Raw genomic sequence first — 21047 nt, 5'->3', positions numbered from 1 at the left:
TAAAGAGGTATGGGACTGTAGGTGGAGGTATAGAGGTATGTGACTGTAGGTGGAGGTAAAGAGGTATGGGACTGTATGTGGAGGTAAAGAGGTATGTGACTGTAGGTGGAGGTAAAGAGGTATGGGACTGTAGGTGGAGGTAAAGAGGTATGTGACTGTAGGTGGAGGTAAAGAGGTATGTGACTGTAGGTGGAGGTAAAGAGGTATGGGACTGTAGGTGGAGGTAAAGAGGTATGTGACTGTAGGTGGAGGTAAAGAGGTATGTGACTGTAGGTGGAGGTATAGAGGTATGTGACTGTAGGTGGAGGTATAGAGGTATGTGACTGTAGGTGGAGGTAAAGAGGTATGGGACTGTAGGTGGAGGTAAAGAGGTATGTGACTGTAGGTGGGGGTAAAGAGGTATGTGACTGTAGGTGGAGGTAAAGAGGTATGTGACTGTAGGTGGAGGTATAGAGGTATGTGACTGTAGGTGGAGGTAAAGAGGTATGTGACTGTAGGTGGAGGTAAAGAGGTATGGGACTGTAGGTGGAGGTAAAGAGGTATGTGACTGTAGGTGGAGGTAAAGAGGTATGGGACTGTAGGTGGAGGTAAAGAGGTATGGGACTGTAGGTGGGGGTATAGAGGTATGGGACTGTAGGTGGAGGTATAGAGGTATGTGACTGTAGGTGGAGGTATAGAGGTATGGGACTGTAGGTGGAGGTATGTGACTGTAGGTGGAGGTATGTGACTGTAGGTGGAGGTATGTGACTGTAGGTGGAGGTAAAGAGGTATGCGACTGTAGGTGGAGGTATAGAGGTATGGGACTGTAGGTGTAGGTATAGAGGTCTGTGGCTGTAGGTGGAGGTAAAGAGGTATGGGACTGTAGGTGGAGGTAAAGAGGTATGGGACTGTAGGTGGAGGTAAAGAGGTATGTGACTAAGTGGAGGTAAAGAGGTATGCGACTGTAGGTGGAGGTATAGAGGTATGCGACTGTAGGTGGAGGTAAAGAGGTATGGGACTGTATGTGGAGGTAAAGAGGTATGTGACTGTAGGTGGAGGTAAAGAGGTATGGGACTGTAGGTGGAGGTAAAGAGGTATGGGACTGTAGGTGGAGGTAAAGAGGTATGTGACTGTAGGTGGAGGTATAGAGGTATGTGACTGTAGGTGGAGGTATAGAGGTATGTGACTGTAGGTGGAGGTATAGAGGTATGTGACTGTAGGTGGAGGTAAAGAGGTATGGGACTGTATGTGGAGGTAAAGAGGTATGTGACTGTAGGTGGAGGTAAAGAGGTATGGGACTGTAGGTGGAGGTAAAGAGGTATGGGACTGTAGGTGGAGGTAAAGAGGTATGTGACTGTAGGTGGAGGTATAGACGTATGTGACTGTAGGTGGAGGTAAATAGGTATGTGACTGTAGGTGGAGGTGGAGGTATAGAGGTATGTGACTGTAGGTGGAGGTATAGAGGTATGTGACTGTAGGTGGAGGTAAAGAAGTATGGGACTGTAGGTGGAGGTAAAGAGGTATGGGACTGTAGGTGGAGGTAAAGAGGTATGTGACTGTAGGTGGAGGTAAAGAGGTATGGGACTGTAGGTGGAGGTAAAGAGGTATGTGACTGTAGGTGGAGGTAAAGAGGTATGTGACTGTAGGTGGAGGTATAGAGGTATGGGACTGTAGGTGGAGGTATAGAGGTATGTGACTGTAGGTGGAGGTATGTGACTGTAAGTGGAGGTATGTGACTGTAGGTGGAGGTATGGGACTGTAGGTGGAGGTATAGAGGTATGTGACTGTAGGTGGAGGTAAAGAGGTATGTGACTGTAGGTGGAGGTATAGAGGTATGTGACTGTTGGTGGAGGTAAAGAGGTATGTGACTGTAGGTGGAGAGAAAGAGGTATGTGACTGTAGGTGGAGGTATAGAGGTATGTGACTGTAGGTGGAGGTAAAGAGGTATGTGACTGTAGGTGGAGGTAAAGAGGTATGTGACTGTAGGTGGAGGTATAGAGGTATGTGACTGTAGGTGGAGGTAAAGAGGTATGTGACTGTAGGTGGAGGTATAGAGGTATGTGACTGTAGGTGGAGGTAAAGAGGTATGTGACTGTAGTTGGAGGTATAGAGGTATGGGACTGTAGGTGGAGGTAAAGAGGTATGTGACTGTAGGTGGAGGTATAGAGGTATGTGACTGTAGGTGGAGGTATAGAGGTATGTGACTGTAGATGGTGTTAAAGAGGTATGTGACTGTAGGTGGAGGTATAGAGGTATGTGACTGTAGGTGGAGGTAAAGAGGTATGTGACTGTAGGCGGAGGTAAAGGGGTATGTGACTGTAGGTGGAGGTATAGAGGTATGTGACTGTAGGTGGAGGTAAAGAGGTATGTGACTGTAGTTGGAGGTATAGAGGTATGTGACTGTAGGTGGAGGTATAGAGGTATGTGACTGTAGGTGGAGGTATAGAGGTATGTGACTGTAGGTGGAGGTATAGAGGTATGTGACTGTAGGTGGAGGTATAGAGGTATGGGACTGTAGGTGGAGGTAAAGAGGTATGGGACTGTAGGTGGAGGTAAAGAGGTATGTGACTGTAGGTGGAGGTAAAGAGGTATGTGACTCTATAGAGGTATGAGCCCCCTACTTACCTATCTTATTATCACCTGGCGTGCTAACCAAAATACAGGGGAGGGTCCGCCCAGGTCTTACGTTGTGTGCGTAGACAGAGTACATACTACGGGTATATGTAAGCCCGTACAAAGAAGCTCTCTCTCCTAACAAAGGAACACTGGCTTTTCAAGCTGCAGAAGGAGTCGGTAATTGAAACTCTCCTGGCGAGAGGGCGGGGTCAGAGCTACAATCATCAATGGGGCCGACCAATCAGCTGCTTGGAATCCAGGAAGCTATTTCCTGAAACGCACACATACACAAAAACTACAAACCCAAAACACAGAAACGGAGGAACGTAACAACTGATCATATAAAATAAATGTTGTTGACTAGCTAGATAGGTGTGAGCAGTATGGCAGAAATGACTGGGGGCTGTAGGGGGAACCTGGAATGGAGCATTTAGAAGATACTCAAGGCCCTGGGGGCTGTAGGGGAAACCTGGAATGGAGCATTTAGAAGATACTCAAGGCCCTGGGGGCTGTAGGGGAAACCTGGAATGGAGCATTTAGAAGATACTCAAGGCCCTGGGGGCTGTAGGGGAAACCTGGAATGGAGTATTTAGAAGATACTCAAGGCCCTGGGGGCTGTAGGGGAAACCTGGAATGGAGCATTTAGAAGATACTCAAGGCCCTGGGGGCTGTAGGGGGAACCTGGAATGGAGCATTTAGAAGATACTCAAGGCCCTGGGGGCTGTAGGGGAAACCTGGAATGTAGTATTTAGAAGATACTCAAGGCCCTGGGGGCTGTGGGGGAAACCTGGAATGGAGCATTTAGAAGATACATAAAGGGAAGTGAATTAAATTAAAAACTGAGTGGTTGTGATGTCATTCAGAACAGATTAAAAAACAGGCTACATGGTTGAGAAAAATCTGTTATTTAATTCTATATGCTACAAAGACAAAAGCAATATCTTACCAGGATGATTAAATGAAAAATAATGGTTTTGCACAACAACCACTACAATAAAACAAAATGGCTAAATTAGTTATGTTTTCAACAAAATAACATTATGAGACCAAAATGGGAAAATAAAGATAATAATTATAATATAATTCTCCTCTCCTGTATGTTTTCTATCTCTGTAACATGTAACGGTATAACATTATACTGAACCTGTAAAAATAATGCCTGAACCTCAACACCTATCAGTTGATCTGTATAGACATGAAAAGTTAAGGCATTTACAATGTATCAACCATAATGCTATACAGTATATGACCAGTATATGACTGATGTTAAAGCTGCTGAATTAATAATACAACACACATTATATTAAAACACATTCCAATCAGAATAATACATGTATCAGTTAATAGATCACATTTGATCAAATGCCACTATTGTTCCAGCAGGTGGAGCTACAATGTAACAACATAGAGCATTGTGACTCACAGTTCTATATTAGAATTCCATGAGTTCCATTCTGATGGTTGTTATGGTGATCAGGTGATCTCAGCCTCACTCTTCTTCAACATGATCACCTGTTCAACACAGAAGTAGTTCATCAGTGGCCATGTATTTACTTATCCAATACAGTTCCACTTAGAAATGTAAATCATATCAAATTATTTACTAGTCAATACTGTGCTACTTAGAATCCTTCCAAAATTACTTCCAATGAGGCTCCTGCTTATGTCCAGCTCTCCCTTATCAATACCAGGGCAATTTACTAATTATCAATACCAGGGCTATTTACCATTTATCAATACCAGGGCTATTTACTATTTATCAATACCTGGGCAAATGACTAATTATCAATACCAGGGCTATTTAACATTTATCAATACCTGGGTTATTTACTCCTTATCAATACCAGGGCTATTTACTAATTATCAATACCAGGGCCATTTACTATTTATGAATATCAGGACTATTTACTATTTATCAATACCAGGGCTATTAACTATTTATCAATACCAGGGAGTACAGTTATCAACCCTTTAAACATGGTTCAATCAGAGAAAGTTATCAACACTTTTAGACATGACTCAGTCAGAGCTAGTTATCAACACTTTAAACATGACTCAGTTAGAGCTAGTTATCAACACTTTAAACATGACTCAGTTAGAGCTAGTTATCAACACTTTTAGACATGACTCAGTCAGAGCTAGTTATCAACACTTTTAGACATGACTCAGTCAGAGCTAGTTATCAACACTTTAAGACATGACTCGGTCAGAGCTAGTTATCAACACTTTAAGACATGACTCGGTCAGAGCTAGTTATCAACACTTTAAGACATGACTCGGTCAGAGCTAGTTATCAACACTACAACATGACTCGGTCAGAGCTACTGCAGTGTTGTCAGTCCTTGTAATATAATTCTGATTATATTTTTTAACCCCTCCACCACCCCTCTTCAACAATATATATATATAATATAATATAGCATTCTGTTGGTGGCTAGAATTTTATATAAGAATTTAAATTGAAAAACTCTTAAGTGTTGAATCAAGTGTAGTTTTTTGTACCAGTTGATAAACCATGTGCCATGGAATTGGTACATTGAAGATCTCCTCCCATTTATTTTGCAACCTGTATGGTGTAGCTGTCTACATTTTGTCCTCAGATGAAACTGCTATATGTTTATTTTTATGCCAGTTCCTTTCAGCCAATTTGTATCTTTAATATATGGCAGGCAAACAAGTTCCCTCCCTTTTCTGTGATTTCTGTAAACTGTGATAGGACCATTAGTAAGTCAGTCAACTGTGATAGGACCATTAGTAAATAAACTGTGATAGGACCATTAGTAAGTCAGTCAACTGTGATAGGACCATTAGTAAGTCAGTTAACTGTGATAGGACCATTAGTAAGTCAGTTAACTGTGATAGGACCATTAGTAAGTCAGTTAACTGTGATAGGACCATTAGTAAGTCAGTCAACTGTGATAGGACCATTAGTAAGTCAGTCAACTGTGATAGGACCATTAGTAAGTCAGTCAACTGTGATAGGACCATTAGTAAGTCAGTCAACTGTGATAGGACCATTAGTAAGTCAGTTAACTGTGATAGGACCATTAGTAAGTCAGTTAACTGTGATAGGACCATTAGTAAGTCAGTTAACTGTGATAGGACCATTAGTAAGTCAGTTAACTGTGATAGGACCATTAGTAAGTCAGTTAACTGTGATAGGACCATTAGTAAGTCAGTCAACTGTGATAGGACCATTAGTAAGTCAGTCAACTGTGATAGGACCATTAGTAAGTCAGTCAACTGTGATAGGACCATTAGTAAGTCAGTCAACTGTGATAGGACCATTAGTCAGTCAACTGTGATAGGACCATTAGTAAGTATGTCAACTATGATAGGACCATTAGTAAGTCAACTGTGATAGGACCATTAGTAAGTCAACTGTGATAGGACCATTAGTAAGTCAGTCAACTGTGATAGGACCATTAGTAAGTCAACTGTGATAGGACCATTAGTAAGTCAGTCAACTGTGATAGGACCATTAGTAAGTCAACTGTGATAGGACCATTAGTAAGTCAGTCAACTGTGATAGGACCATTAGTAAGTCAACTGTGATAGGACCATTAGTAAGTCAACTGTGATAGGACCATTAGTAAGTCAACTGTGATAGGACCAAAGAGTTAATCAATGTGATTTTCCCATAAATAGACAAGTATTTACCTCTCCATGGTTGCAGAATTGTATCTATTTTTGCAAACTATCGATTGAAATGAATTGTGGTAAGTTCATTTATATTTTTGTAGATGTGAATACCAAGTATGTCTACTTCACCACCCGCCTATTTTATTGGTAAACTACAAGGTAGTGTAAACACTGTATTTTTAAATGATCCAATACATAATACTTGTCATAATTAGGTTTTAGTCCAGAGAGGCTAGAAAAGTGACCAAGATCTTCAATGAGACTGTGCAAAGATCCAGACTAGAGTCATCAACATACATTGAGACTGTGCAGGGATCCAGACTAGAGTCATCAACATACATTGAGACTGTGCAGGGATCCAGACTAGAGTCATCAACATACATTGAGACTGTGCAGGGATCCAGACTAGAGTCATCAACATACATTGAGACTGTGCAGGGATCCAGACTAGAGTCATCAACATACATTGAGACTGTGCAGGGAACCAGATTGCGGACTAGAGTCATCGGCATACATTGAGACTGTGCAAGGATCCAGACTAGAGTCATTAACATACATTGAGACTGTGCAGGGATCCAGCCTAGAGTCATCAACATAAATTGAGACTGTGCAGGGATCCAGACTAGAGTCATCAACATTCATTGAGACTGTGCAGGGATCCAGACTAGAGTCATCAACATACATTGAGACTGTGCAGGGATCCAGACTAGAGTCATCAACATACATTGAGACTGTGCAAAGATCCAGACTAGAGTCATCAACATACATTGAGACTGTGCAGGGATCCAGACTAGAGTCATCAACATACATTGAGACTGTGCAGGGATCCAGACTAGAGTCATCAACATACATTGACACTTTAGTTTTTATCCCCTGGATTTCCCTTGTTGTTCTTGTTGGATCTCATTTTAATAGCATTTCAATGGCCATAATAATATAATTCTGATTTACAAATGAGGCGATCCTGTATAAACTCAGGTTCTCACCTTGAGCCCTGCTCCTGCAGCCTTTCACCAGCAGTATGATGGTCACCAGCAGGTAGGGAGACCCCACCAGTAGACTACACAGCAGCCTGGGTAGAGACATGGACAACACTGGGACTGCTGGAGATGGAACTGCAGCTGGAGAAAGAAAACTATTTAAAACAACACTGGAGATGGTGCTGGGTAGAGACATGGACAACACTGGAGATGGTGCTGGGTAGAGACATGGACAACACTGGAGATGGTGATGGAGAGAGACATGGACAACACTGGAGATGGTGCTGGAGAGAGACATGGACAACACTGGAGATGGTGCTGGAGAGAGACATGGACAACACTGGAGATGGTGCTGGGTAGAGACATGGACAACACTGGAGATGGTGCTGGGTAGAGACATGGACAACACTGGAGATGGTGATAGAGAGAGACATGGACAACACTGGAGATTGTGCTGGAGAGAGACATGGACAACACTGGAGATGGTGCTGGAGGGAGACATGGACAACACTGGAGATGGTGATGGGTAGAGACATGGACAACACTGGAGATGGTGCTGGAGGGAGACATGGACAACACTGGGACTGCTGGAGATGGTGATGGGAGATGGACCTGCAGTTGGAGGAAGATCGAATAAACCCTCAGTGCCTTCCGTTCTACTAGCTAACATGCAATCATTGGAAAATAAAATTGACGACCTACGAGGAAGATTAAACTACCAACGGGACATTAAAAACTGTCATATCTTGTCCTTCACTGAGTCGTGGCTGAACGAACGACATTATCAACATACAGCTGTATCAGCAGGATAGAACAGCGGCGTCTGGTAAGACAAGGGGGGTTGGGGTAAGTATATATGTAAGGACTATGTATATTTGTAAACAACTGGTGCACGATATCTAAGGAAGTCTCAAGGTTTTGCTCGCCTGAGGTAGAGTTTCTCATGGTAAGCTGTGGACCACACTATCTACCTAGAGTTTTCATCTGTATTTTTCATAGCTGTCTACATACCACCACAGACCGATGCTGGCACTAAGATCTCACTGAATGAGCTGTATTCCTGCCATAAGCAAACAAGAATACGCTCATCCAGAGGCGACACTCCTAGTGGCCGGGGACTTTAACGCAGGGAAACTTAAATCTGTTTTACCAAATTTCTATCACCAGGTCAAATGTGCAACCAGAGGGAAAAAAACTCTCGACCACCTTAATTCCACACACAGAGGAATAAAGCTCTCCCTCACTCTCCATTTTACAAATCTGACCTTAATTCTATCCTCCTGATTCCTGCTTACAAGCAAAAAAAAGAAATCAGGAAGCACCAGTGACACGGTCAATAAAGAAGTGGTCAGATGAAGCAGATGCTAAACTACAGGACTGTTTTGCTAGTACAGACTGGAATATGTTCTGGGATTCTTCCAATTGCATTGAGGAGTACACTACATCAGTCATTGGCTTCATCAATAAGTGCATCAATGATGTCGTCCCCACAGTGACTGTACGCACTTACCCCAACCAGAAGTCATGGATTACAGGCAACATCTGCACTGAGCTAAAGGCTAGACCTGCCGCTTTCAAGGAGCGAGACTCTAACCTGGAATTATATAAGAAATCCCGCTCTACCCTCCGAAGAACCATTAAACAAGCAGCGCGTCAATACAGGACTAAGATTGAATCTGTACTACACCATCTCCTACGCTCGTATTACAGACTACAAAGGGAAGCACAGCCGAGAGCTGCCCAGTGACGCGAACCTCCAGACGAGCTAAATCTCTTCCATGCTCGCTTCGAGGCAAAAAGCACTGAAACATGCATGAGAGCACCAGCTGTTCCGGATGACTGTGTGATCACGCTCTCCGCAGCCAATGTGAGTAAGACTGTCAAAACAGGTCAACATGCACAAGGCCGCAGGGCCAGATGGATTACCAGGACGTGTGCTGCGAGCATGCGATGACCAACTGGCAAGTGTCTTCACTGACATTTTCAACCTCTCCCTGTCCGAGTCTGTAACACCAACATGTTTTAATAAGCAGACCACCATAGTCCCTGTGCCCAAGATCAATAAGGTAACCTGCCTAAATGACTACCCACCCGTAGCACTCACGTCTGTAGCCATGGAGCGCTTTGAAAGGCTGGTGGCTCACATCAACACCATTATCCCAGAAACGCTACACCCACTCCAATTTCCATACCGCCCTAACAGATCCACAGATGATGCAATATCTATTGCACTCCACACTGCCCTTTGCCACCTGGACAAAAGGAACACCTATGTGAGAATGCTATTCATTGACTAGAGCTCAGCGTTCAACACCATAGTGCCCTCAAAGCTCATCAATAAGCTAAGGATCCTGGGACTAAACACCTCCCTCTGCAACTGAATCATGGACTTCCTGATGGCTCGCCCCCAGGTGGTAAGGAAAAGTAACAACACATCCGCCATACTGATCCTCAACACTGGAGCTCCCCAGGGGTGCGTGCTCAGTCTCCTGTACACCCTGTTCACTCATGACCGCACGGCCAGTCACGACTCCAACACCATCATTAAGTTTGCAGATGACACAACAGTGGTAGGCCTGATCACAGACAATGACGAGACAGCCTATAGGGAGGAGGTCAGAGACCTGGCAGTGTGGTGCCATGACAAAAAACTCTCCCTCAATGTGATCAAAACAAAGAGGATGATTATGGACTACAGGAAAAAGAGGACTGAGCACGCTCCCATTCTCATCGACGGGGCTGTAGTGGAGCAGCTTGAGAGCTTCAAGTTCCTTGGTGTCCACATCACCAACAAACTAGAATTGTCCAAGCACACCAAGACAGTTGTGAAGAAGGGCACAACAAAACCGATTCCCCCTCAGGTGACTGAAAAGATTTGGCATGGGTCCTCAGATCCTCAAAAGGATCTACAGCTGCACCATCAAGAGCGTCCTGACTGGTTGCATCACTGCCTGGTACAGCAACTGCTCGGCATCTGACCGCAAGGCACTACAGAGGGTAGTGCATACGTCCCAGTACATCACTGGGGCCGAGCTTCCTGCCATCCAGGACCTCTGTATCAGGCGGTGTCAGAGGAAGGCCCTAAAAATGTCAAAGACTCCAGTCACCCTAGTCATAGACTGTTCTCTCTGCTACCGCACGGCAAGCGGTACCGGAGCGCCAAGTCTAGGTCCAAGAGTATTCTAAACAGCTTCTACCCCCAAGCCATAAGACTCCTGAACATCTAATCAAATGGCTACCCAGACTATTTGCATTGCCCCCCCCCCCAAATCCCTCTTCTATGCTGCTGCCACTCTGTTATTATCTATGCATAGTCACGTTAATAACTCTACCTACATGTACATATAAGCTCAATTACCTCGACTAACTGGTGCTCCCGCACATTGAATCTGTACCGAACCCCCTGCATATAGCCTCCACATTGACTCTGTACTGGTACACCCCCTGTATATAGCCTCCACATTGACTCTGTACTGGTACCCCCTGTATATAGCCTCCACATTGACTCTGTACTGGTACACCCCCTGTATATAGCCTCCACATTGACTCTGTACTGGTACACCTCCTGTATATAGCTTCCACATTGACTCTGTACCGGTACCCCCTGTATATAGTCTCCACAGTGACTCTGTTCCGATACCCCCTGTATATAGCCTCCACATTGACTCTGTTCCGATACCCCCTGTATATAGCCTCCACATTGACTCTGTACTGGTACACCCCCTGTATATAGCCTCCACATTGACTCTGTACTGGTACCCCCTGTATATAGCCTCCACATTGACTCTGTACTGGTACACCCCCTGTATATAGCCTCCACATTGACTCTGTACTGGTACACCTCCTGTATATAGCTTCCACATTGACTCTGTACCGGTACCCCCTGTATATAGACTTCACATTGACTCTGTACCAGTACCCCCTGTATATAGTCTCCACATTGACTCTGTTCCGATACCCCCTGTATATAGCCTCCACATTGACTCTGTTCCGATACCTCCTGTATATAGCCTCCACATTGACTCTGTTCCGATACCCCCTGTATATAGCCTCCACATTGACTCTGTACCGTAACACCCTGTATATAGCCTCTACATTGACTCTGTTCCGATACCCCCTGTATATAGCCTCCACATTGACTCTGTTCCGATACCCCCTGTATATAGCCTCCACATTGACTCTGTTCCGATACCCCCTGTATATAGCCTCCACATTGACTCTGTACCAGTACCTCCTGTATATAGCCTCCACATTGACTCTGTACCGGTACCCCCTGTATATAGCCTCCACATTGACTCTGTTCCGATACCCCCTGTATATAGTCTCCACATTGACTCTGTACCGGTACCCCCTGTATATAGCCTCCACATTGACTCTGTACCGTAATAACCTGTATATAGTCTCCACATTGACTCTGTACCGTAATAACCTGTATATAGTCTCCACATTGACTCTGTACCGTAATAACCTGTATATAGTCCCGTTATTGTTATTTTACTGCTGCTCTTTAATTGTTCCTTTTGTTTCTTATTATTATTAGTAATTTTTATTAACTGCATTGTTGGTTAAGGGCTGGTCAGTCAGCATTTCACTGTGAGGTCTACACCTGTTGGTTAATACCGATTCACCCTACCGGATCCGGGATCCTCCTCATCAAAAAAGCTGACTAGCATATCCTAGCGTCACAGGGATATCATATAATATAATTTCATGAAATCACAAGTCCAATACAGCAAATGAAAGATAAACATCTTGTGAATCCAGCCATAATTTCCGATTTTTTAAATGTTTTACAGCGAAAACACAATATATATTTATATTAGCTCACCACAATAGCCAAACACACAACGCCATTTATTCACCGCCAACATAGCTTTCACAAAACCCACAAATAGAGATAAAATTAATCACTAACCTTTGAACAACTTCATCAGATGACAGTCTTATAACATCATGTTATACAATACATTTATGTTTTGTTCGAAAATGTGCATATTTAGAGCTACAAATTGTGGTTTTACATTGTGAATACGTAGCCATAATGCACCAAATTGTCCGGAGAAATTTTGGACAGTCACGTAATCTAACCAAAAAACTCATCATAAACTTTACTAAAAAATACATGTTGTACAGCAAATGAAAGATACACTGGTTCTTATTGCAACCGCTGTGTTAGATTTAAAAAAACAACTTTAGTACAACGTACAGCATGCAATATTGTGAGACAGCGCCCAGCAATTCTCCGCCTTGTTGGAGCCAACATAAACCACAAAAATACGAAATAACATCATAAATATTCTCTTACCTTTGATGATCTTCCATCAGAATGTAGTGCAAGGAGTCCTAGTTCCAGAAAAAATCGTTGTTTTGTTTTAGAATGTCCATTTCTTCTGTCGAATTAGCAACTTTGGCTAGCCATGTGGAGCGCACATGTCCAAGAACTCTTGGCGCATGGAACAAAAAATTCCAAAATTCACAATAAACGTTGAATAAACTGGTCAAACTCGGTTGAAAATCCATCTTTATGATGTTTTTCTCATATGTATCCAATAAAGTCAGAGACGGAGCATTTCGTCGTGTATACCTAATGCATTTCAGAAGACAATGTGGGGTTCCCTGGTGCGCAGTTGAATACTGCCATTAAGGCGGACCAGTCACTCCAAAAGCTCTCATTCGGTCTCACATCAAGCTAGACACCCCATTCAACATTCTACTGCCTGTTGACATCTAGTGGAAGGCGTATGAAGTGCATACAGTTCCATAAATATAAGCCAGTTGAATAGGCAGGCCCTGACACAGAGCCCCATTTTCAGAATTTTCACTTCCTGTTTGGAAGTTTGCTGCCAAATGAGTTCTGTTTTACTCACAGATATAATTCAGAGTGTTTTCTATCCAATAGTAATACTAATATGCATATTGTATGATCTAGAACAGAGTACGAGGCCGTTTAATTTGGGCACGATTTTTTCCCAAAGTGATAGCTTTTTTTCCCCAATAGCGCCCCCTATTAAGAAGAAGTTAATGGCTGGTCAGTCAGCATTTCACTGTGAGGTCTACACCTGTTGGTTAAGGGCTGGTCAGTCAGCATTTCACTGTGAGGTCTACAACTGTTGGTTTTAAGGGCTGGTCAGTCAGCATTTCACTGTGAGGTCTACACCTGTTGGTTAAGGGCTTGTCAGTCAGCATTTCACTGTGAGGTCTACACTTGTTGGTTAAGGGCTTGTCAGTCAGCATTTCACTGTGAGGTCTACACCTGTTGGTTAAGGGCTTGTCAGTCAGCATTTCACTGTGAGGTCTACACCTGTTGGTTAAGGGCTTGTCAGTCAGCATTTCACTGTGAGGTCTACACCTGTTGGATAAGGGTTTGTCAGTCAGCATTTCACTGTGAGGTCTACACCTGTTGGTTAAGGGCTTGTTAGTCAGCATTTCACTGTAAGGTCTACACCTGTTGGTTAATGGCTGGTTAGTCAGCATTTCACTGTAAGGTCTACTACACCTGTTGTATTCGGAGCATGTGAAAAACACAATTTTATTTGTCTTGAAGCATGGTGGTGGCAGCATCATGTGACTAATACAATTTGATTTGTCTTGAAGCATGGTGGTGGCAGCATCATGTGACTAATACAATTTGATTTGTCTTGAAGCATGGTGGTGGCAGCATCATGTGACTAATAACATTTGATTTGATTTGAATTAAAAATACATGCTTTGTCATACCTGTGGTATACCATGGCTTCCAGCAAATCAGCAATGAGGGCTGGAACCCCCCAGTTTATAATGCAAGTTTCAGCACCACTTAACAGTTTAAAGAAGAACCAGATAATCTGAATGTCAAGGTTTGTCATATTCTCACCTGTCACAGTCATCCAGCTCTCTGGTGATTCTCCTTCAGAGTTGGTACACTTGTAGAGTCCTTCATCTGACTTGGATACTGCAGGGATGGTCATCTCTCCTGTAGTCTCAGTCCTGATGAGGGATCCATCTTTGTAGAAATCAGCTGTGAGGTTAGAGGGAGTTCCCTGATATCTGCAGCGCAGAGTCACAGAATCTCCCTCAGTCACAGGAAGGGCAGGGCTCTCCAGGATCACAGCTCCAGCTGTATATAATATATAAACATCATATATAAACAGGTCTCTCCAGGATCACAGCTCCAGCTGTATATAATATATAAACATCATATATAAACAGGGCTCTCCAGGATCACAGCTCCAGCTGTATATAATATATAAACATCATATATAAACAGGTCTTTCCAGGATCACAGCTCCAGCTGTATATAATATATAAACATCATATATAAACAGGTCTTTCCAGGATCACAGCTCCAGCTGTATATAATATATAAACATCATATATAAACAGGTCTCTCCAGGATCACAGCTCCATCTGTATATAATATATAAACATCATATATTAACAGGTCTCTCCAGGATCACAGCTCCAGCTGTATATAATATATAAACAGGTCTCTCCAGGATCACAGCTCCAGCTGTATATAATATATAAACAGGTCTCTCCAGGATCACAGCTCCAGCTGTATATAATATATAAACATCATATATAAACAGGTCTCTCCAGGATCACAGCTCCAGCTGTATATAATATATAAACATCATATATAAACAGGTCTCTCCAGGATCACAGCTCCAGCTGTATATAATATATAAACATCATATATTAACAGGTCTCTCCAGGATCACAGCTCCATCTGTATATAATATATAAACATCATATATTAACAGGTCTCTCCAGGATCACAGCTCCAGCTGTATATAATATATAAACAGGTCTCTCCAGGATCACAGCTCCAGCTGTATATAATATATAAACAGGTCTCTCCAGGATCACAGCTCCATCTGTATATAATATATAAACATCATATATTAACAGGTCTCTCCAGGATCACAGCTCCAGCTGTATATAATATATAAACATCATATATAAACAGGTCTCTCCAGGATCACAGCTCCAGCTGTATATAATATATAAACAGGTCTCTCCAGTATCACAGCTCCAGCTGTATATAATATATAAACATCATATATAAACAGGTCTCTCCAGGATCACAGCTCCAGCTGTATATAATATATAAACAGGTCTCTCCAGGATCACAGCTCCAGCTGTATATAATATATAAACATCATATATAAACAGGTCTCTCCAGGATCACAGCTCCAGCTGTGTATAATATATAAACAGGTCTCTCCAGGATCACAGCTCCAGCTGTGTATAATATATAAACAGGTCTCTCCAGGATCACAGCTCCAGCTGTATATAATATATAAACATCATATATAAACAGGTCTCTCCAGGATCACAGCTCCAGCTGTATATAATATATAAACATCATATATAAACAGGTCTCTCCAGGATCACAGCTCCAGCTGTATATAATATATAAACATCATATATAAACAGGTCTCTCCAGGATCACAGCTCCAGCTGTATATAATATATAAACAGGTCTCTCCAGGATCACAGCTCCAGCTGTATATAATATATAAACATCATATATAAACAGGACTCTCCAGGATCACAGGTCCAGCTGTATATAATATATAAACATCATATATAAACAGGTCTCTCCAGGATCACAGCACCAGCTGTATATAATATATAAACATCATATATAAACAGGTCTCTCCAGGATCACAGCTCCAGCTGTATATAATATATAAACAGGTCTCTCCAGGATCACAGCTCCAGCTGTATATAATATAAACATCATATATATACAGGACTCTCCAGGATCACAGCTCCAGCTGTATATAATATATAAACATCATATATAAACAGGTCTCTCCAGGATCACAGCTCCAGCTGTAAATAATATATAAACAGGTCTCTCCAGGATCACAGCTCCAGCTGTATATAATATATAAACAGGTCTCTCCAGGATCACAGCTCCAGCTGTATATAATATATAAACATCATATATAAACAGGTCTCTCCAGGATCACAGCTCCAGCTGTATATAATATATAAACATCATATATAAACAGGTCTCTCCAGGATCACAGCTCCAGCTGTATATAATATATAAACATCATATATAAACAGGTCTCTCCAGGATCACAGCTCCATCTGTATATAATATATAAACAGGTCTCTCCAGGATCACAGCTCCAGCTGTATATAATATATAAACATCATATATAAACATAACATCAGCTATCTGAAACCAGATGAACCACTAAACACTATAATGTTAGTAGATGGTGTTTGTGGACATACCAGGTACTGTGATGTTGACAGCATTGCTGTGTTCTCCAGACCCAGACTCACACCAGTACACTCCACTGTCTGATGGTATTAGTGACATGATGCATGTAGACCCTTGTGGTTTTCCCCATTTTCTTCCACAATCTGAACGCTCCCCAGAGACTGTGTATCTCTTCAGTATCCATCCAGCAGAGTTCCCCTGAACCTCACAGCTCAGAGAGACAGACTCTAATTTAAAAAACTGAGATCTGTCCGGACTGCTGCTCAGAGTTGCTGGAGGAGAGAGACAGGGGGCGAGAGAGAGAGACAGGGGGCGAGAGAGAGAGAGAGAGAGAGAGAGAGAGAGAGAGAGAGAGAGAGAGAGAGAGAGAGAGAGAGAGAGAGAGAGAGAGAGAGAGAGAGAATAATTAAATACAGGCCCTCAAGAGCAGTGAAGCCTGTATTGGAACAGAGATGTTAAACCTATTGATACTAATTACAATTTCGAATCAAATGTATTTATAAAGCCCTTCTTGCATCAGCTGAGTTAGTGTAGGGTTAGTGTAGAGTTGGGGAAGGGGTAGGTATGGTTAGTGTAAGGGTAGGTACAGTCAGTATTACACTCTGAAAGGATTCCTCTCTCTGTGTTCCTCACCACTCTCCATCCAGCAGAGTAGGGTTAGTGTAGGGTCGGTAGGGTTAGTGTAGGGTAGGTAGGGTTAGTGTAGGGTCGGTAGGGTTAGTGTAGGGTAGGTAGGGTTAGTGTAGGGGTAGGGTTAGTGTAGAGTAAGTGTAGGGTAGGTAGGGTTAGTATAGGGTAGGTAGGGTTAGTATAGGGTAGGTAGGGTTAGTGTAGAGTTATTGTAGGGGTAGGTAGGGTTAGTATAGGGTAGGGTTAGTATAGGGTAGGTAGGGTTAGTGTAGGGGTAGGTAGGGTTAGTGTAGGGTAGGTAGAGTTAGTTTAAGGGTAGACAGGGTAAAGTGTAGGGTAGGTAGGGTTAGTGTATGGGTAGGTAGGGTTAGTGTAGGGTAGGTAGGGTTAGTGTAGGGTAGGTAGAGTTAGTTTAAGGGTAGACAGGGTAAAGTGTAGGGTAGGTAGGGTTAGTGTAGGGGTAGGTAGGGTTAGTGTAGGGGTAGGTAGGGTTAGTGTAGGGTAGGTAGGGTTAGTGTAGGGTTGGTAGGGTTAGTGTAGGGTTGGTAAGGTTAGTGTAGGGTAGATAGGGTTAGTGTAGGATAGGTAGGGTTAGTCTAGGGTAGGTAGGGTTAGTGTAGGGTAGGTAGGGTTAGTGTAGGGTAGGTAGGGTTAGTGTAGGGTAGGTAGGGTTAGTGTAGTGTAGGTAGGGTTAGTGTTGGGTAGGTATGGTTAGTGTAGTGTAGGTAGGGTTAGTGTAGGGTAGGTAGGGTTAGTGTACGGTAGGTAGGGTTAGTGTAGGGGTAGGTAGGGTTAGTGTAGGGTTAGTGTAGGGTAGGTAGTGTTAGTGTAGGGTAGGTAGGGTTAGTGTAGGGTAGGTAGGGTAGGTAGGGTTTGTGTAGGGTAGGTAGGGTTAGTGTAGAGTTATTGTAGTGGTAGGTAAGGGTAGTGTAGGGTAGGCAGGGTTAGTGTAGGGTAGGTAGGGTTAGTGTAGGGTAGGTAGGGTTAGTGTAGGGTAAGTAGGGTTAGTGTAGGGTAGGTAGGGTTAGTGTAGGGTAGGTGGGGTTAATATTGGATAGGTAGGGTTAGTGTAGGGTAGGTAGGGTTAGTTTAGAGTTATTGTAGGGGTAGGTAAGGTTAGTGTAGGGTAGGGTAGGTAGGTTAGTGTAGGGTAGAGGGGGGAAGGTTAGTGTAGGGGTAAGTAGGGTTAGTGTAGGGTAGGTAGGGTTAGTGTAGTGTAGGTAGGGTTAGTGTAGGGTAGGTAGGGTTAGTATAGGGTAGGTAGGGTTAGTGTAGGGTAGGTAGGGTTAGTGTAGAGTTATTGTAGTGGTAGGTAAGGTTAGTGTAGGGGTAGGCAGGGTTAGTGTAGGGGTAGACAGGGTTAGTGTAGGGTAAGTAGGGTTAGTGTATGGTAGGTAGGGTTAGTGTAGGATAGGTAGGAGGTAGTTTATAGGGTTAGTGTAGGGGTAGGTAGGGTTAGTGTAGGGTAGGTAGGGTTAGTGTAGGGAAGGTAGGGTTAGTGTAGGGTAGGTAGGGTTAGTGTAGTGTAGGTTGGGTTAGTGTAGGGTAGGTTGGGTTAGTGTAGGGTAGGTAGGTTTAGTGTAGGGTAGGTAGGAGGTAGGGTAGGTAGGGTTAGTGTAGGGAAGGTAGGGTTAGTGTAGGGGTAGGTAGGGTTAGTGTAGGGTAAGTAGGGTTAGTGTAGGGGTAGGTAGGGTTAGTGTAGAGTTATTGTAGGGTAGGTAGGGTTAGTTTTGGGTAGGTAGGGTTGGTATAGTGTAGGTAGGGTTAGTGTAGAGTTATTGTAGGGGTAGGTAGGGTTAGTATAGGGTAGGTCGGGTTAGTGTGGGGTAGGTAGGGTTAGTGTAGGGTAGGTAGGGTTAGTGTAGGGTTGGTAGGGTTAGTGTAGGGTAGATAGGGTTAGTGTAGGATAGGTAGGGTTAGTGTAGGGTAGGTAGGGTTAGTGTAGGGTAGGTAGGGTTAGTGTAGGGTAGGTAGGGTTAGTGTAGGGTAGGTAGGGTTAGTGTAGTGTAGGTAGGGTTAGTGTTGGGTAGGTATGGTATGGTTAGTGTAGTGTAGGTAGGGTTAGTGTAGGGTAGGTAGGGTTAGTGTATGGTAGGTAGGGTTAGTGTATGGGGTAGGTAGGGTTAGTGTAGGGTTAGTGTAGGGTAGGTAGTGTTAGTGTAGGGTAGGTAGGGTTAGTGTAGGGTAGGTAGGGTAGGTAGGGTTTGTGTAGGGTAGGTAGGGTTAGTGTAGAGTTATTGTAGTGGTAGGTAAGGGTAGTGTAGGGTAGGCAGGGTTAGTGTAGGGTAGGTAGGGTTAGTGTAGGGTAGGTAGGGTTAGTGTAGGGTAAGTAGGGTTAGTGTAGGGTAGGTAGGGTTATTGTAGGGTAGGTAGGGTTAATATTGGGTAGGTAGGGTTAGTGTAGGGTAGGTAGGGTTAGTTTAGAGTTATTGTAGGGGTAGGTAAGGTTAGTGTAGGGTAGGGTAGGTAAGGTTAGTGTAAGGTAGGGTAGGTAAGGTTAGTGTAGGGGTAAGTAGGGTTAGTGTAGGGTAGGTAGGGTTAGTGTAGTGTAGGTAGGGTTAGTGTAGGGTAGGTAGGGTTAGTATAGGGTAGGTAGGGTTAGTGTAGGGTAGGTAGGGTTAGTGTAGAGTTATTGTAGTGGTAGGTAAGGTTAGTGTAGGGGTAGGCAGGGTTAGTGTAGGGGTAGACAGGGTTAGTGTAGGGTAAGTAGGGTTAGTGTATGGTAGGTAGGGTTAGTGTAGGATAGGTAGGAGGTAGTTTATAGGGTTAGTGTAGGGGTAGGTAGGGTTAGTGTAGGGTAGGTGGGGTTAGTGTAGGGAAGGTAGGGTTAGTGTAGGGTAGGTAGGGTTAGTGTAGAGTTATTGTAGGGTAGGTAGGGTTAGTTTTGGGTAGGTAGGGTTAGTATAGTGTAGGTAGGGTTAGTGTAGAGTTATTGTAGGGGTAGGTAGGGTTAGTATAGGGTAGGTAGGGTTAGTGTGGGGTAGGTAGGGTTAGTGTGGGGTAGGTAGGGTTAGTGTAGGCGTAGGTAGGGTTAGTGTGTGGTAGGTAGAGTTAGTGTAGGGTAGGTAGGGCTAGTGTTGGGTAGGTAGGGTTAATATATGGTAGGTAGGGTTAGTGTAGGGTAGGTCGGGTTAGTGTAGGGTAGGTAGGGTTAGTGTAGGGTAGGTAGGGTTAGTGTAGGGTAGGTAGGGTTAGTGTAGGGTAGGTGGGGTTAGTGTAGGGTAGGTCGGGTTAGTGTAGGGGTAGGTAGGGTTAGTGTGTGGTAGGTAGGGTTAGTGTAGGTTAGGTAGGGTTAGTGTAGGGTAGGTAGGGTTAGTGTAGGGTAGGTAGGGTTAGTGTAGGTTAGGTAGGGTTAGTGTAGGGTAGGTAGGGTTAGTGTAAGTTAGGTAGGGTTAGTGTAGGTTAGGTGGGGTTAGTGTATCCTATGTAAGCACTGTGGGTCAGGTGACTAGAGAATCAGCACTTCCTGCTCCAAATTGGAGGTTTTCTTCTACAGTAATTTCAAGAATAAGCAGCAGGAATTATTGAACATGTTGAGGAGAAAATCTGCATTTTGTTTGGAGGCAGTAGATCTAGCTGGTCTGTCATAATATAATAGAGGCAATAGATCCAGCAGGTCTGTCATAATATAATAGAGGCAGTAGATCTAGCTGGTCTGTCATAATATAATAGAGAAGATCTTGCTGGTCTTTTATAATATAATAGAGGCAATAGATCTAGCTGGTCTGTCATAATATAATAGAGACAGTAGATCTAGCTGGTCTGTCATAATATAATAGAGACATTAGATCTAGCTGGTCTGTCATAATATAATAGAGACAGTAGATCTAGCTGGTCTGTCATAATATAATGGAGACAGTAGATCTAGCTGGTCTGTCATAATATAATGGAGACAGTAGATCTAGCTGGTCTGTCATAATATAATAGAGGCAGTAGATCTAGCTGGTCTGTCATAATATAATAGAGGCAGTAGATCT

General features: G+C 43.3%; 1 protein-coding gene across 1 annotated transcript; it reads right to left on the bottom strand.

Annotated features, from left to right (window-relative positions):
• Positions 1–3580: 3580 nt before the first annotated feature.
• Positions 3581–16666, bottom strand: LOC139561645 (low affinity immunoglobulin gamma Fc region receptor III-A-like). The gene is made up of 4 exons (XM_071378893.1): positions 16452–16666; positions 14071–14313; positions 7224–7358; positions 3581–4107 (listed from the first exon to the last, which is right to left on the bottom strand). Exons 1-4 carry the CDS (start codon positions 16537–16539, stop codon positions 4085–4087), a joined length of 489 nt encoding a protein of 162 aa, XP_071234994.1. The 5' UTR covers positions 16540–16666; the 3' UTR covers positions 3581–4084.
• Between the last annotated feature and the right edge of the window lie 4381 nt (positions 16667–21047).

This window comes from Salvelinus alpinus, chromosome 31 (assembly GCF_045679555.1).
Source record: "Salvelinus alpinus chromosome 31, SLU_Salpinus.1, whole genome shotgun sequence".
In the NCBI taxonomy this organism is placed as follows: domain Eukaryota; kingdom Metazoa; phylum Chordata; class Actinopteri; order Salmoniformes; family Salmonidae; genus Salvelinus; species Salvelinus alpinus.
This window is presented reverse-complemented; position numbering and strand designations above follow the sequence as displayed.

Bases quoted from the DNA above. Each gene is read 5' to 3' on its own strand.
- LOC139561645 (XM_071378893.1), bottom strand. From the start codon at position 16,539: ATGTCACTAATACCATCAGACAGTGGAGTGTACTGGTGTGAGTCTGGG. The intron at 14,314-16,451 runs GTATGTCCACAA...TATTATATACAG, and splicing joins TGTCAACATCACAGTACCTG to CTGGAGCTGTGATCCTGGAG. The intron at 7,359-14,070 runs GTGAGAATATGA...TTCTTTCTCCAG, and splicing joins GAGCTGGATGACTGTGACAG to CTGCAGTTCCATCTCCAGCA.